The sequence below is a fragment of the Balaenoptera acutorostrata genome, chromosome 1 (genome assembly GCF_949987535.1).
Source record: "Balaenoptera acutorostrata chromosome 1, mBalAcu1.1, whole genome shotgun sequence".
In the NCBI taxonomy this organism is placed as follows: Eukaryota; Metazoa; Chordata; class Mammalia; order Artiodactyla; family Balaenopteridae; genus Balaenoptera; species Balaenoptera acutorostrata.
Window position 1 is genome coordinate 116,448,309 of NC_080064.1, and position 18,453 is coordinate 116,466,761.

Here is an 18,453-nt window from a genome sequence, read left to right on the forward strand (position 1 = left end):
TGCCCAGTAGTGGGATAGCTGGGTGATATGGTAGTTCTTTTTTAGTTTTATAAGGAACCTCCATACTGTTCTCCCTAATGGCTGTATCAATTTACATTTGCACCAACAGTGCAAGAGGGTTCCTTTTTCTCCGCACCCTCTCCAGCATTTATTGTTTGTAGATATTTTAATGATGGCTATTCTGACTGGTGTGAGGTGATAATGCATTGTAGTTTTGATTTGCATTTCTCTAATAATTAGTGATGTTGAGCATTCTTTCATGTGTTTGCTGCCAATCTGTATATCTTCTTTGGAAAAATGTTTATTTAGGTCTTCTGCCCATTTTAGGATTGGTTTTTTTTTTTTTTTTTGATACTGAGCTGCCTGAGCTGCATATATATATTGGAGATTAATCCTTTGTCAGTTGCTTCATTTGCAAATATATCCTCCCATTCGGAGGGTTGTCTTTTCATCTTGTTTATGGTTTCCTTTGCTGTGCAAAAGCTTTTAAGTTTCATTAGGTCCCATTTGTTTATTTTTGTTTTTATTTCCATTTCTCTAGGAGGTGGTCCAAAAGGATCTTGCTGTGATTTATGTCATAGAGTGTTCTGCCTATGTTTTCCTCTAAGAATTTTATAGTGTCTGGCCTTACTTTTAGGCCTTTAATCCATTTTGAGTTTATTTTTGTGTATGGTATTAGGGAGTGTTCTAATTTCATTCTTTTACATGTAGCTGTCCAGTTTTCCCAGCACCACTTATTGAAGAGGATATCTTTTCTCCATTGTATATTCTTGCCTACTGTATCAAAAGTAAGGTAACTATATGTGCATGGGTTTATCTCTGGGCTTTCTATCCTGTTCCATTGATCTCTATTTTTGCTTTTGTGCTAGTAACATACTGTCTTGATTACTGTAGCTCTGTAGTATAGTCTAAAGTCCAGGAGCCTGATTCCTTCAGGTCCGTTTTTCTTTCTCAAGATTGCTTTTCCTATTCAGGGTCTTCAGTGCTTCCATACAAATTGTGAAATTTTTTGTTCTAGTTCTGTGAAAAATTCCATTGGTATTTTGACAGGGATTGCACTGAATTTGTAGATAGCTTTGGGTAGTATAGTCGTTTTCATAATGTTGATTCTTCCAATACAAGAACATGGTATATCTCTCTGTCTGTTTGTATCACCTTTAATTTCTTTCATCAGTGTCTTATAGTTTTCTGCATATATGTCTTTTGTCTCCTTAGGTAGGTTTATTCCTAAGTATTTTATTCTTTTGGTTGCAGTGGTAAATGGGAGAGTTTCCTTAATTTTTCTTTCAGATTTTTCATCATTAGTGTATAGGAATTAAAAAGATTTCTGTGCATTACTCTTGTATCCAGCTACGTTACCTAATTCATTGATTAGCTGTAGATGTTTTCTGGTAACATCTTTAAGATTCATTATGTATAGTATCATGTCATCTGCAAACAGTGACAGTTTTACTTCTTTTGCAATTTGGATTACTTTTATTTCTTTTTCGTCTCTGATTGCTGTGGATAAAACTTGTAAAACTATGTTGAGTGACAGTGGGCCCTTGTCATATTCCTGATCTTAGTGGAAATGGTTTCATTTTTTCACCATTGAGAACAATGTTGGCTGTGGGTGTATAATATATGGCCTTTATTATGTTGAGGTAGCCTCCCTCTATGCTCGCTTTCTGGAGGGTTTTTATCATAAATGGGTGTTGAATTTTGTCAAAAGCTTTTTCTGCATTTTGGGATTACCATATGGTTTTTATCCTTCAGTTTGTTAAAATGGTGTATCACATTGATTGATTTGCGTATACTGAAGAATCCCTGCATGCCTGGGATAAACCTCACTTGATCATGGTGTATGGTCCTTTTAATGTGCTGCTGGATTCTGTTTGCTAGTATTTTGTTGAGGATTTTTGCATCTATATTCATCAGTGATACTGGCCTGTAGTTTTTTTTTTTTGTTTGCTTGTAACATCTTTGTCTGGTTTTGGTATCAGGGTGATGGTGGACTCGTAGAATGCGTTTGGGAGTGTTCCTCCCTTTGCTATATTTTGGAAGAGTTTGAGAGGATAGATGTTAGCTCTTCTCTAAATGTTTGATAGAATTCGCCTGTGAATCCATCTGGTCCTGGGCTTTTGTTTGTTAGAAGATTTTTAATCACAGTTTCAATATTGGTGATTGTGATTGGTCTATTTATATTTTTTATTTCTTCCTATTTCAGTCTCAGAAGGCTGTGCTTTTCTAAGAATTTTTCCATTTCTTCCAGGTTGTCCATTTTATTGGCATATAGTTGCTTGTAGTAATTTCTCATGACCCTTTGTATTTCTGCAGTTTCAGTTGTTACTTCTCCTTTTTCATTTCTAATTCTATTGATCTGAATCTTCTCCCTTTTTAAAATTTTTTTTTTAAATTTATTTTATTTTATCTTTGGCTGCGTTGGGTCTTTGTTGTTGTGCACGGGCTTCCTCTAGTTGCAGTGAGCAGGGACTACTCTTCATTGTGGTGTGCGGGCTTCTCATTGTGGTGGCTTCTCTTGTTACAGAGCATGGGCTCTAGGTGTACATGCTTCAGTAGTTGTGGCACACTGGCTCAGTAGTTGTGGCTCATGGGCTCTAGAGCACAGACTCAGTAGTTGTGGTGCACAGGCTTTGTTGCTCTGCAGCCTGTGGGATCTTCCCGGACCCATGTCCCCTGCATTGGCAGGCAGATTCTTAACCACTGCACTACCAGGAAAGTCCAGTTTCTGAGATATTCTTGACAGAAACTCGTAACTCAAATCTCGTAACAAGAAAATTACACAAGAGGACTTAGTAACGCCGTCACTGCCAGAACAGGCTGCTTTAGGCTCCCTGATGGCCATGTCCATGGATTTTAAAACTTATGTAGATCAGGCATGCAGAGCTGCTGTGGAATTTGTCAATATTTACTATGAGAAAATGGACAAAAGAAGATGGGCACTAACCAGGCTGTATCTGGACAAGGCCACTTTAATATGGAATGGAAATGTTGTAACAGGGCTGGAAGCCCTAACTAATTTTTTTGACATGTTGCCTTCTAGTGAGTTTCAGGTCAATATGCTAGATTGCCAGCCAGTTCATGAGCAAGCTACTCAGGCCCAGACTACAGTTCTTGTGGTGACCAGTGGAACTGTGAAGTTTGATGGAAACAGACAACACTACTTCAACCAGAACTTCCTGCTGACTGCTCAGTCTACTCCTAACAATACCATGTGGAAGATTGCAAGCGACTGCTTCCGTTAGGTAATTATTGATACGTATGTTCCTATTACCATTTTCTTAATTGTTTTGGGTTTATTATTGTAGGTCTTTTCCATCTCTTGTGTTTCCTGCCTAGAGAAGTTCCTTTAGCATTTGTTGTAAAGCTGGTCTGGTGGTGCTGAATTCTCTTAGCTTTTGCTTGTCTGTAAAGGTTTTAATTTCTCCATCAAGCATGAATGAGATCCTTGCTCGGTAGAGTAACCTTGGTTGTAGGTTTTTCTCCTTCATCACTTTAAATATGTCCTACCAGTCCCTTCTGGCTTCCAGAGTTTCTGCTGAAAGATCAGATGTTAACCTTATGGGGATTCCCTTATGTGTTATTTGTTGTTTTTCCCTTGCTGCTTTTAATATTTGTTCTTTGTATTTAATTTTTGATAGTTTGATTAATATGTGTCTTGGCGTGTTTCTCCTTGGATTTATTCTGTATGGGACTCCCTGTGTTTCCTGGACTTGATTAACTATTTCCTTTCCCATATTAGGGAAGTTTTCAACTATAATCTCTTCAAATATTTTCTCAGTCCCTTTCTTTTTCTCTTCTTCTTCTGGGACCCTTATAATTCAAATGTTGGTGCATTTAATGTTGTCCCAGAGGTCTCTGAGACTGTCCTCAATTCTTTTCATTCTTTTTTCTTTATTCTGCTCTGCAGTAGTTATTTCCACTATTTTATCTTCCAGGTCACTTATCCATTCTTCTGCCTCAGTTATTCTGCTATTGATCCCTTCTAGAGAATTTTTAATTTCATTTATTGTGTTGTTCATCACTGTTTGTTTGCTCTTTAGTTCCTCTAGGTCCTTGTTAAACGTTTCTTTTATTTTTTCCATTCTATTTCCAAGATTTTGGATCATCTTTACTATCATTATTCTGAATTCTTTTTCAGGTAGACTGCCTGTTTCCTCTTCATTTGTTAGGTCTGGTGGGTTTTTGCATTGCTCCTTCATCTGCTGTGTTTCTCTGTCTTCTCATTTTGCTTAACTTACTGTGTTTGGGGTCTCCTTTTCGCAGGCTGCAGGTTCGTAGTTCCTGTTGTTTTTGGTGTCTGTCCCCAGTGGCTAAAGTTGGTTCAGTGGGTTGTGTAGGCTTCCTGGTGGAGGGGACTAGTACCTGTGTTCTGGTGGATGAGGCTGGATCTTGTCTTTCTGGTGGGCAGGTCCACGTCTGGTGGTGTGTTTTGGGGTGTCTGTGGCCTTATTATGATTTTAGGCAGCCTCTGTGCTAATGGATGGGGTTTTGTTACTGTCTTGCTAGTTGTTTGGCATAGGGTGTCCAGCACTGTAGCTTGCTGGTCGTGAGTGGAGCTGGGTCTTGGCATTGAGATGGAGATATCTGGGAGATTTTTGCTGTTTGATATTACGTGGAGCTGGGAGGTCTCTTGTTGACCAGTGTCCTGAACTTGGCTCTCCAACCTCAGTGGCACAACCCTGACACATGGCTGGAGCACCAAGAGCCTGTCCTCCACACGGCTGGTGGTCTAGTGGTTAGGATCTGGCACTTTCACTGCCGTGGCCTGGTTTCAATCCCTGGTAGTGGAACTGAGATCCCAAAAGCAGATGAGTGCTTTATTACCGAGGATATTAAAGCACAGGAATCAACAGCCAGATGAAGAGGTTCATAGGGTGAGGTTGAGAACAAAGAAGCTTCAGTCCTCTTGGAGTTTGGAGCCCAGCATGGTGGCATGTAGAGGCATTCTGCTTCACCAACCTGGAAGCTCTCTGAAACCCATTCTTTCTTCTTTATTCTGCTCTGTGGTAGTTATTTCCACTATTTTATCTTCCAAGTCACTTATCCATTCTTCTGCCTCCGTTATTCTGCTATTGATTCCTTCTAGGGAATTTTAAATTTCATTTATTGTGTTGTTCATCATTGCTTGTTTGCTCTTTAGTTCTTCTAGGTCTTTGTTAAACATTTCTTATATTTTCTCCATTCTATTTCCAAAATTTTGGATAATATTTACTATCATTACTCTGAATTATTTTTCAGGTAGACTGCCTATTTCCTCTTCATTTGTTTGGTCTGGTGTGTTTTCACCTTGCTCATTCATTTGCTGTGCATTTCTCTGTCTTCTCATTTTGCTCAACTTACTGTGTTTGGGGGTCTCCTTTTTGCAGGGTACAAGTTCGTAGTTCCTGTTGTTTTTGGTGTCTGCCCCCAGTGGGTAAGATTGTTTCAGTGGGTTGTGTAGGCTTCCTGGTGGAGGGGACTGGTGCCTGTGTTCTGGTCGATGAGGCTGGATCTTTTCTTTTTGGTGGCTAGGGCCGAGTCCGGTGGTGTGTTTTGGGGTGTCTGTGGACTTAGTGTGATTTTAGGCAGCCTCTCTGCTAATGGGTGGGCCTGTGTTCCTGTTTTGCTAGTTGTTTGGCATGGGGTGTGCAGCACTAGAGCTTGCTGGTCGTTGGGTAGAGCTGGGTCTTAGCGTTGAGACAGATATCTCTGGGAGAGCTCTCACTGATTGATATTATGTGGGGCCAGGAGGTCTTTGGTGGTCCAATGTACTATACTCGGCTCTCCCCCCTTACAGCCTCAGGCCTGCCACCCGACTGGAGCACCAAGGCCCTGTCAGCCACATGGCAATGAATGTGGCAGTCTCCATTATGAAGTCAGATTATGAGGGTCTGCAATAACTGTTCGGGTAGAACAGGCTGACTTGGTAGTACTTTGTCTGTGAGGCTGTCTCCAGCAGCCGATGGCTAAAAGATTAGGTCTCTGCATGTGCTGCCAGAATCTTAAATGTTTATATAGAGATCTTCACTGTTTTCAGTCATGGATTTGGTAGAGATCGTCTCACAAACACCTTGCTCTCTCAAGGTTGTGTGCTTGAAACAGCGCTTAAGTCTGAGGCTCTACAAGCTGCAGGAAGAAGAGACTGCCTGGTGTGGCCTGCAAGCCTTGATTCTTGCCATGAACCATGCTGTTGCCGTTATGGAATCTGGCTTCCCTCGCCACTCTGCAGTGAGTTTTCAGTGAAGCTTTTTCTCTGTGCTGATGAGATTCATGCTACCTGAGTTGCCCAAAGCCATAGAGCGCTTAAAAGTTGGGGCTGGCTTACAAACCCAGCAAATCTGGCTCCAAGGTCTGTGTTATGTCACCCAATGAGAGTTGGGAGGCCATGCACCTAAACGCTTCACCCTCGTGAGCCACCTCCTCATACCTGCACCACCACAGGAAGAATCATCTATGCCGTCATGTTTTATACCATGTTGCTTTGGGATTTATTCTTTTTCCTAATCTGTGATCAAGCATAGATTTATCTGAGACCAATATTTGTTAACACATTGAATAAAAAAGACTCTAAAATATTTTCATTTCTACTTGTTAGACTTTGAGGGGAGGTTAAGTGTTGAGTATAAAGAATAATTTTGATCTAAGATAATTTTACTTAATGGGATTCTACATGAATAAATACATTCTTGTCTTCCCAGTTATCAGGTTTTTATGTTTATCCTTGCTAGACTAGAAAGTCAAAACTATTCTATGTTTCTTTGCTTTTTTACCACAAAAGAGACTGTTGGAAATCCTGACTCCAATTTACAATGCTTTTCATGCCTCCCTGACCCATATACAATATTTTTTTCTAAAGGCAGTTTATGTATCACAATTCAATTACCCTGCAACTGAACATGTTTTGATTTAAGTATGGTGGACACCACATGAATCTATAAATAGAGATGAGGATGGGTAAGGAAAAGAAAATGAAAGGTGTAGGATTAACTCTGGTTACTTAAGATTATAGTTATCTTGTGTATAAATACAGATAGTGAGTCTTTTGGTATCACTGGTTTGAATCAGCTGAAGACTGTTTTCTTCTTTTTCTTGAATGTCTATGTTGTGGTTGTTCAATGGCGGGGGGGACATGTGAAATAAATTGTCATAATTCACAATTAACTCAATCCCTCTATACTGCATTCAGTAGAACCTCTTTCTCAATCCTCTCTTCAGGTATATTATCTTCTTTTCTGCTTTTTTGCATATACTTATTGTTATATTAATTGGAGTTTGGAGATAGAATTGAGCATTACTACCATGGTAAATCCTAAGTTGTCAGACTAGAAATGTACATAATTTATATTTAAAATTATTTAAAAGAATTTTTTGAAGATCTGTGATGTATTCCAGAAACACTGAAGCATCCCAGAGAAGGACTCAAATAATGAAAATGAAATGGATCCTGAAATTCCAAAGGTCTCCATTTAGTAATTAAAATAGATACATATATGAAAAATTAAATCATAAATATATCTGAATTTCCTTCAAGATAACCTTTTAAAAATAGCTTAATATACCATGAAATTCACACGTTTTATTTGTACAAATTTGTATCAAATCTTTTATTTGATAGAGTTGTGTGATCATTACCACAATCAAGTTTTAGGACATTTTCATCATCCCCAAAAGATACATCTTACCTGTTTGCAGCCAAATTCCATTCTGTCCCCATCCCAAGGTTATAACTAATATTTTTTCTGCTGATATATATATATATATATATATATATATATATATATATATATATATATATTCCTTTCCTAGACATTTCATATAAATGGAATTTCCAATGTGTAGTCCTTTGCACTTGGTTACTACCATTTAGCATAATGTTTTTGAAGATATTTATGTTGTGGTTTGTACTATAGTTCATTTATTTTATTGCTGAATAGTATTTAATTTTATGGGTATATCAGATTTTGTTTGCCCATAAATTTATTTATTCATAAATTGATAGACAATTGGATAGCTTTCTTCTTTTGACTATTATGAATAATGCTACTAAGAACAGTCACATAAAAATATTTATGTGGATAGTATTCACTTCTCTCTGGTATATTCCTAGAATAAAATTGCTGTGTCATTAGGTAAGTTTATATTTACCATTAAAACAAACTGTGGATCTGTTTTCAAAAGTGACTGCATAATTTTACATTTTCATCGCAAAATGTGAAGGTTTCAGTCTCTCTGCATCCTCACCAGCACGTTTCAGTGTCTATCATTTTAGTTATAGTCATTCTAGTGCATGTGAACAGTCATTTAATTGTGGTTTTAATTTGCATTCTTCTAACCACAAGTGATGCTGAACATATTTTCATATACCTATTAGCCATTTGTCAACCTTGGCATTACCCTATCCAAAGGACTTTATCCTTTGATGAAATGTCTGTTGAAAGAGTTTGCCCATTTTTAAATTGCATGCTTCTTTTATTTTAATTGTAAGAGTTATATGTATATTCTGGATACAAATCCCTTATCAGATATATATTTTGCAAATATATTTTTCTCTGTGTGGTGTTCTCTTCATTTTCACAATTGTACCTTTTGAAGTGTATATTTCTGGACTCTAAATTCTAACCATTGTCTATATGTATAATTATATGCCAGTGCCATACTTTCTTGATTACTGCATCATTAAGGTAAGTTTTGCAATCAGAAAGTATAAATCCTCCATCTTTGCCCTCCTTTTTCACAATTATTTTGGCTACTCTAGTTCCTTTTCATAGTCATTTTGTGATCACTTTGTCAATTTTTACAAAAAATGTTTATGATGAATATATAGATCAGTTTGCTCATAATTGCCTCGTAATAATGTTGAGTCTTACAACACATGAACATGGATGTCTCTTTGTTTATTTAGATTTTCTTTAATTTCTCTCAACAACGTTTGGTGGTTTTCTGTGAATATGTCTTGCACCTCATTTGTTAAGTTTGATCCTAGTTTTTTATTCCATTAAATAAGGAATTATTTTCTTTGGTTCATTTTTGCATTGTGTGTTCCTACTTGCAGAAGGCAGAATAATGTCCTTCCAAAGATGTCCATGTATCAATCCCAGAAATATGTAAATTGGTTAGGTTACATGAAAAAGGGGAATTAAGGCTGGAGATAAAATTAAGTTTGCTAACCCTGTGCCCTTCAGGTAGAGAGATTATTTTATATTATTTGGGTGTGACCATGTAATCACAGTGTTCTTAAAAGTGGAAGACAGAATCAGAGTTGGGGAAAGATATACAACTTTCCTGGCTTTGAAGAAGGCGGAGGGGGACCACGAACCAGGAGCTGCTAGAAACTGGTAAAGGCAAGATCTTTCCAACACCTCAAGAAAGGCATACGAGCCTGCATACCCTAGATTCCTATATCCGTGTACCTGAATTCATTTACTTCTCTTTTCAGGTCTTGGCAGAAAACCTCACCATTGTCACTGAGTGACCTGTTGCTGGGTTTTTCAAGCCTTGGTGAAATTCAGTTTGTCCTCTTTGTGGTTTTCCTTTTTCTATACCTAGTCATTCTCAGTGACAATGTCACTATTGTTAGTGTCATCCTCCTGGATAAAAGCCTCCACACACCAATGTACTTCTTCCTCAGCACTCTCTCAACATTAGAGACCTTCTACACCTTTGTCGTCTTACCCAAGATGTTCATCAATCTCCTTTCTGTGGCCAGGACAATCTCCTTCACCTGTTGTGCCATCCAAATGTTCTTCTTCCTTGGTTTTGCTATTACCAACTGCCTGCTACTGGGAGTGATGGGCTATGGTCATTATGCTGCCATTTGTCAACCTCTCCATTACCCTATCCTTATGAGTTGGCAGGTGTGTGGAAAATTGGGAGCCACCTGTGGGATTGGTGGGTTCTTGGCCTCACTAACAGTAGTGTATTTAGTTTTCAGCCTTCCTTTCTGTAGTGCCAACAAAGTCAACCATTATTTCTGTGACATCTCACCAGTCATTCATCTGGCTTGCACAAATACAGATGTTCATGAGTTTGTCATATTCATCTGTGGGGTTCTTGTACTTGTGGTCCCATTTTTATTCATCTGTGTTTCTTATATCTGCATTCTGAGGACTATCCTGAAGAGTCCCTCTGCTGAAGGCAGACAGAAAGCCTTTTCCACCTGTGCCTCTCACCTCACTGTTGTTATTATTCACTGTGGTTGTGCTTCCTACATCTACCTGAGACCAACAGCAAACTATGTGTCGAAAAAGGACAGGCTGGTAATGGTGACATACACTATTGTCACTCCATTATTAAACCCCATGGTATACAGTCTCAGAAACAAGGATGTCCAAGTTGCTATTAGAAAAGTGTTGGGGAAGAAATGATCCCTAAAATTATTTAATTGAAATATTATATTTCAGATTCTGTAATAAACATAGCTCTTCTACTATAAGAATGTATTTCCACATCTTTTTAACTGAACATTTTTATTTTTTGAGAGTAGTTGGTGCATTTTCATCTCTCAGCTTTTGTACCTCAGTTGCAATATAGAAAAGCTCATATTAGTGTCACTTATGTGACACTAAAGTCTGCTTTTCCTCTAGAATAAGATGTTATTATGAGGTTTATTGGTAAATATTGAGTTTGGAATGTTATTGTTTGTAAAAATAGTCAAATAGTTGGCCTGACCAGTGTTATGACCATAGTTAATCACCTTAATCACTCTAGTCCACATATTACAACAGACAGTATTTTGAAAGTAATATCCAAACATGAAATTATCCTCATGAACATGAGTGGGAGAAGACTTGCTTACAATTTAAGGAGTTTACAGAATATCTAAACCCATTCATAGACCCAATTCATGATAGTCCTTCCTCATGGCCAATCTTATCTAAATCGCTTCACTCTATTTTTACCATTTAATCTTTTCTTTTCTACTTTTGACATTTTGTTATAATGTTCCTTTTTACCTGTTTGAGAAATTATTTATATCATCTGTCACAGATTTTATGTTTTATAATTTGAAAATAATGACAGGATACATTAATTGGCATTTTGCATCTACTCACTAGATTTTCTTCCTGGATGTAAATGTCCCTTCAATGCTGAATTTCAGAAAAACTCACCATGCGGTAAAAAGAGATTCTATTCTGTTTAGGACAGCACATACAATTAACTAGACTAGTGCTGTTTTATTATGTCACATGCATTAAAAAAATTAAGAGGTGCAATCTAAAATTTAAAGTTTCTGAATATAGAGTATGTAGACATTAGGAAATTAAATTCTATACTGCAGGAAGTTGTAGCAGTTAAATAGAAAGCTCCAGAAACAGACTCTACACTTAATGCCTTGATCAACTTTCATAAAAAGTGGCTGAGTTTTGTGTCCAGCACTAGTGCTTGGAATATTTTCTACAGCAGCCTGATGCTAAAGTGCTTTTTAAAATTTTTTGTGTATCCTACTTTGTAGGTCTAATTTTCTATTATCCTCTTCATGTGTGGGCCCACTGAATGACTTTTTAATTTAACTCTTATCTTTTTCTTAGTGTTTCTATAGTGAACAGACTTAGAAGAGAGTGATATTGTTATTCTTTGGAGACAAGTGTGTTTATTGCCTATTCCCTATGTCAAAGCAAAAATGGTGCCAGACTATGTTAAACAGGCAAGGAAGGCTTTCTTCAAGGTTATTTTAGTAAAGGAGAAAGACTATAACAAGTCTGAACTTGGCAACTCTGACATCATTAGAAGAATGGATAAAGAAGATATGATACATATATACAACGGAATATTACTCAGCCATGAAAAAGAACAAAATAATGCCATTTGCAGCAATATGGATGGATCTAGAGATTGTCATACTGAGTGAAGTATGTCAGACACAGAAAGACAAATATCATACATATATGTATAACTGATTCACTTTGCTGTACAGCAGAAACTAACACAACATTGTAAATCAACTATACTCCAATAAAAATCAATTAAAAAATAAAGTTAGGCTTTCAAGAAAGTACACATTTGTTTGCATACACAGAAACATCTTTTTCTTTCTATAATTCCAAAGCTATCCATGTTTAAAACAATAAATTACTATTTACTGAACAGTTACTAAGTGTTAGGCACTATTTTAGTTACAGGATACATTAGTAAACAAAAATAAAAAATCCTGCCTTCATGGATCTTCTATTCTACTGCAGAGACATAAAACCTAAACAATAAGCAGGCTATATTAGTAAATTATATGTTAGAAGATTATGTGTGCTATGGGAAAAAAGTGGAGCAAGGTAAAGAGCAGAGGTGTTGGGGGTGATGATTTTAAATAGAGTGTCCAAGAAGACCTCTTTAAGAAGGGGTCATTCAAGCAAATACATGAAAGAAGTGAGGAAGAACATTATAGAGACATAAATTGTCCCTCCTTTTTGTCACCTTTTATGAGTTAAAATCCAGTATCCATCCATGAACAAAAGTACCTCTCAGGGAGTTGGGGGATCCAGTATCATACACCAAAGGATCCAGGAAGAGTTTTTCCCACCTGTGCATTGGATAACAGGTAGATAAACCTTTTTATGCATTATGGAAATGGCAGGTATCTGTGAACTGGCTTCAGCCCCTCTTCATTACAGTAGGGGAGCACCTGCAAAGTGTTGACTTGGACATACACCCAAGGGTAAAAGAGCCTTTGTAGAAGTCCTGGTTTACAGAGGAGAGATGTCAGCACTCTGTTGGAGCCAAAAAAAAAAAAAAAAAAAAGAAAAAACAGAAAATACAAAAAAAACAAACACAAAACAGGTGCATTGGACAGTGTAAGAAGAAATTTATCAGTGCCACCCGTCCCCCAAGGTTGCACAGCTTGGGACTGAACTAGCTGACAACAACCTCTCCTGAGGGAAAAGGGAGAGAAATGACTGAGTGCCCAGGTTCCCCAGCTGTGTGGGATGCTGCTGGAGAAAACTCTTTCTGTCCCAGAGCACCCAGCTACAGGCAAGACTTTCATGACTGGGTAGGGAGAGGAGATCAGGAAAGGCAGATAAAAATACGGGAGAGCATTTAAGGGATGTGGTTTCTGTTGACTGTGTTCAAGACTGTAGCAGCAAGTCCACCCACAAGCTGCTGGGAAAACCTCACTTGAGAATCCCCACAGCTGGCCCATAGGCACCCCCAATACCCCAAGTGCAAAGCCCAAATCTCCCCCAACTCTTCAGCCAGCCCCTTGTGAATGTTCCTGAAGTGTCTGTGAGAGTAAGCTAAGGTAGACAGGGAGGGCAAACAGAAAACAGAAGAGCGTCTATGAACAACGGAGAAAGCACAAAGTTGAGCTACAGCACCACCTTCAGGAAAATAAAAGAGAAGTTTCCAATATCTGATCTGACGTGTTGTAAGATCAAGAGAAGAGATACAAACTTAAGAATTCTGCTACATAAAAAGAAATTAAGTATTGATACAAGCTGTAATATTAGATGAATCTTGAAAGCATACTAAGTGAAAAAAGCCAGTCATGTAGGACCACATCATATATGATTCCATTTATATGACATGTCCAGAAAAGGCAAATCTATACAGACAGAAAGTAGGTTAGTAATTGCTTAGGAATGAAAGTGGGGTGGGAAGATTGGGCATGTGGGCTACAGGTGTGGATTAACTTCTTAGGCTAATAAAATGTTCTACAATTGATTGTAGTGATGGGTGTATAACTATGTGAATATACTAAAAGCCATTTAATTGGACTCTTTACATGGTTGGCATATATGGTACATGAATTATATCTCAATAAAACTGTTAAAAGAAGAATTCTGCTACAAAAGGGAGCATGGATCAGGTGTATCCATGCAAAGTCAGGAAAGCCCAGGGTATAAGTAGGACCAACAAAAAGTATCTTCCACCTGAAGATGGCTAGTAAGGAATGGGGAAGGTGACAGCTACTTAAAATGCAAAAGTAGCAATGTAAATCTCCAAGATACACAATGAACCAAGGAAACATGACATGATCAAAAGATCACAATAATCCTCTAGTAAGTGAACCCAAAGACACAAAGATATGTGATTTGCCCAATAAATAATTCAAAGTAACTTTTTTGAAGAAACTTAATGAGCTAAAACACAAAAGGACAACTCAACAAAATCAAGAGAACAATACAGAAACGAAATGAGAAATTTAACAAAGAGATATGTCATTAAAAAAAGAGAGTCGTACAGAAATTCTGGTGCTTAGGAATTTAATGAATGAAATTAAAATGCAGTAAAGAACATCAACAGCAGAGTAGACCAAAGAGAAGATGGACTCAGTGAGTTAGAGAATAGGAACTTTGAAATAACTCAGAGAACAAAGGAAAAAGTATGAAAATAGCAAAGAAAGCCTATGGGATCTAATGGACATCATCAAAAGAACAAATCTCAGAATCATCGGATTTCTAGGAAAAGAAGACAGGGGAAGAGGACAGAAAGTTCATCTGGAGAAATAATAGTTGAGACCTTCTCAAACCTTGGGAGAGACTTGGACACCCAAGTTCATGAAGCTAATATGTTACCCCATTATTTCAATTCAGAATGATCTTCTCCAAGACACATTATAATAAACTTTCAAAAATCAAAAACAAAGAGAGAATACTAAAAGCCGCAAAAAAATAAAGATTGCAACCTACAAAGTAACCCTCATTAGGCTATCAGCAGATTCCTCAGCAGAAAATTTACAGGCCAGGAGAGAGCAGAATGATATATTCAAAGTGCTGAATTAAGAAAAAAAGCCAGCCAAGAGTACTCTATCTGGCAAAGTTATTCTTCAGAAACAAAGGAGAAATAAAGATTTTTCCAAATAAACAAAAGCTGGGGGAGTACATCAATCACCACTAGACCTGCCTCACAAAACAATGTTGAAATGCTGAAAGGAGTTCTTTAAGCTGAAATGAAAGGGTGATGATTAGTAATATGAAAATATACAACACACTGGAAAAAGTAAATATCTAGTCAGATTTAGAAATTTTGAATTTTGTAATATGATATTGTGTTAACTATTCAACTGCAGTATAAAGTTAAAATTAGAATGAGTATAACTACTATAATTTCTTCATGAACGCAAAATATAAAAAGGGTTAATTTTGACGTTAAAAACTTAAAAGAGAGGGAGTAAAAGAATGGAGGTTTTTATGCAATCAAAGGTATGTTGTTATCAGTGTAAGAAAGAAAACACAGTTTTAAAAATGGGTAAATGATTTAAATAGTCTCTAAAGAATACATGCAAATCTCTAATAAGCACAGGAAAAAAATAGTCAACAGTATTAGTCACTGGAGAAATACTAATCAAAACCATGACATACAACTTCACATTTACTAGGATGGCAATACTATTACTACTACTACTACTAATAATAATAATGCAGAAAATACCATGTGTTGGCAAGGAAATGGAGAAATTGGGACTCATACATTTCTGGTGGGAATGTAAATTAGTGCAGCTGCTGTGGACAACAATTTGATAGTTCCTTAAAAAGTTACAAATAGAATTACAATATGATCTAGTAATTCCACTCCTATGTGCATGCTCAAGAGAATTAAATACATATGTTTACCCAAAAACTTGTACATGATTCTACATAGAAGCATCACACATAATAACCAAAAAGTGGGAACTACCCAAATGCCAACTGTTGATGAATGGATAAATAAATTTGGTATACCTATGCAATGAAATATTATTCAGCCATTAAAAGGCATGAAGCCCTGATACATGTTACAACATATATGACCCTTATGCTAAGTAACATATGCAAAATACCACATATAATATGATTCCATTTGTATAAAATGTTTAGGATAGGCAAATCTATAGAGACAGAAAGTAGAGTAGAGATTGCTGGGGGAAGAGGAGATGACTGCTAATGCTTATGGGGTTTCTTTTCATGCTTATGAAATGTTCTGGAATTAGATAGTGGTGATGGCTGCCCAATTCTGTGAATATGCTAAAATCCATTGAATCAACATTTTAAAATAGTAAATATTGTAGTATGCAAATTATCTCTTAACTAAAAAAATCAGATCCAACCATGAATACAGACTTGAAAGAGTTTCATAATATACTCTTGCAGAAAAATAAGTTGCAGAATAATTTAAAGATAGATATCAGATATCTATCTATCTATCTTTCTGTCTACGTATCTATCATCTATCTATCATGTCTCTCTCTCTCTCTAAGTGATGTGTGTTTGTGTGTGCATGTGTATATATTTATAATCAGTCTAACCATAAATAGTGGAAATTCAAGGATAAGAAAGTTGAGGAAGAGAGGACATTTTAGAATCTATTTTATATATTGGTACTTTTTATTATCCTGAGGATCATATGTTATTTAGATAGTTTTACATTTATTTTTAAATAACAATATATTTTAAGTAAAAAAAAAATACTAAGTAAACCACTAAGAATCCTGCTGTTGGAACAGAGAGCAAAGGATATTTTTCCACTGCAACTAAATAATAAAAATTTGTTTAATAGAAATGGTGGCTCAGATTCCCCATCCCCCTCCTGCTGACAACCTGCCTTCGCTTCCTGCCCTCAGGTGTGTGAGAGGAGCATGTTTCTTTCCAATAAATACCAATACATCAAAAAAAAAGAAAAAAATGGGTGGTATTTTAAAATGAAGAATTGTGTTATGGGTTGAATTGTGTCCCTCTAAAATTCATATGTTGAAGTCTTAACCACTGGTACCTCAGAATGTGACTGTATTTGAGAATAGGGTTTTTAAAGAGCCAATGAAGTTAAAATTAAGTCATTAGAATGGTCATTAGAGATGACTGACACCTCTATAAGAAGAGGAAATTTTTCTTTAAAGGAGGAAATTTGAACACAGAATTATAGAGACAAGATGATATGAAGACATAAGCAGAAGATAGCCAAAAACAAGTCAAGGAGAAAGGCCACAGAAGAAACCAGCCCTGCTGACATTTTGAATTAGATTTCTAGCTTTCAGACTGTGAAAAAATAAATTTCTGTTGTTTAACTAGCCAGGTCTACGGTACTTTGTTATGGCAGCCTTAGCAAACTAATACAGAACATGTGGTATAAATATGTTTTGCATATTTAGGAACTCTGAGTAGAATGAGATGGCTGGAGAGGCAGATGTGAGAAGAGAGAGATTTGAGGACAGCTCATGGAGGACCTTATGGCCATCCTTAAATGCTTACTTTTGTTGGTTGTAAGTTGTGAACTTTTGAAGTTTTGAGGAAGAGAGGAATTTGATCTGATATTTTCTTAGGTTGAGATCCATGAGCATGGTCAATTTAGTAGTGGAGAGACTAATAGGAACAGAGATTTTAGGAGCAGTTTAGTGACCTAGGAAGATCAATTACTACCAAATAATTATGATACTTGACTGTTTGTCTTTCTACTATACTTAATACTGTACAAAATAGTCTCATCTTTATCTCATTTAAATGAAGACATAGACCAATATAGGAGAAGGCACCAATCTCCTTATTTTACAGATGAGTAGCCTGGGGCCCAAAGTAAGAAAGTAATGTACTCTTAGTAATTTTCTAGGTCACAGAGTAACGTCATGACATAAAATGTGCCCTCCTTCCTTGCAAATTTTTCCTTTGGATGGCTCCAGGCAGTGTGGGAAGTGAGGGAGAGGCAATAGTGCTGGTTGATTTATGAGGTTATCCACAGAATTGACTTCTATGTCACTACACGGGGAGAGGGTCATGGTGTCCAGGGGTGTGTGTGACAAGGTATGGGAAATAGTTTTCACCATTGTTGGGGCAATGCTAGTGCCTTAGTCATAGCAGGAAGCAGCAGGGACAGTGGCACTGGACATACCCATGGAGTGAAAATTCAAATGAGCTCTAGGAAATGGGTAAGAGAGTGGATTCTCTGTCATGTACCTGCAGTGTGATAATAAAATTTTATGAAATCTCTGCTATATTCAGTGTTTACAAATGTAGTAGTGGGCTGAAAGTCCTGACTTAGCTTATCTCAAAAATTTTAAAGAAATTGAATACACACAAAGACACACATACAGAAATATATTCCTCTATATATGTATATAAAGGGGGTTGGGGGGATTCATGATTAGTATTTTATTTGAAATTTGAGAATATTTATCATATTATCAAGCAGTGGATATTTGAGTGGAATTGATTTGAATTTAAAGATGGAATAAGGACAATTAGTATCACTACAAAATTGAGACATCCTGTCCTTGTAGAAAGTATCCCTATGATTATTCGTTTTATTCTGTATCCCTCGGAAAAGTTTCTTTACAGCTTCATTTTAATAGGTCTTGACTAGAAATTGTTAAATATATTTCTAAATGTTTTCCAAGGAAAATAAGTAAAATTTCCCATTTTTGCAAACACCTTCCTTTGATCTTTTCACACAGTTATGTTGAGGTTCCAAAGGAACTCATATATCCCAGACCTAACACTTTCCTCTTGATATCTTCATTTGTAGGCTGTTTAGGGATTTACTCTTAAACTTTTCAGAGTCCTATAGGCACAT

General features: G+C 36.8%; 2 protein-coding genes across 2 annotated transcripts; both read left to right on the forward strand.

Annotated features, from left to right (window-relative positions):
* The first annotated feature begins 2,786 nt into the window (after positions 1-2,786).
* On the forward strand, positions 2,787-3,245 carry LOC103001168 (NTF2-related export protein 2-like). The gene has a single exon (XM_028163952.2). It carries the CDS (start codon positions 2,838-2,840, stop codon positions 3,243-3,245), a length of 408 nt encoding a protein of 135 aa, XP_028019753.2. The 5' UTR covers positions 2,787-2,837.
* A 2,776-nt stretch (positions 3,246-6,021) lies between these two features.
* LOC114236429 (olfactory receptor 10R2) lies at positions 6,022-10,324 on the forward strand. The gene is given in 4 exon segments (XM_057555234.1): positions 6,022-6,210; positions 8,632-8,663; positions 9,419-10,265; positions 10,268-10,324. Coding segments are annotated over 4 exon segments (1,125 nt in total).
* The last annotated feature ends 8,129 nt before the right edge of the window (positions 10,325-18,453 follow it).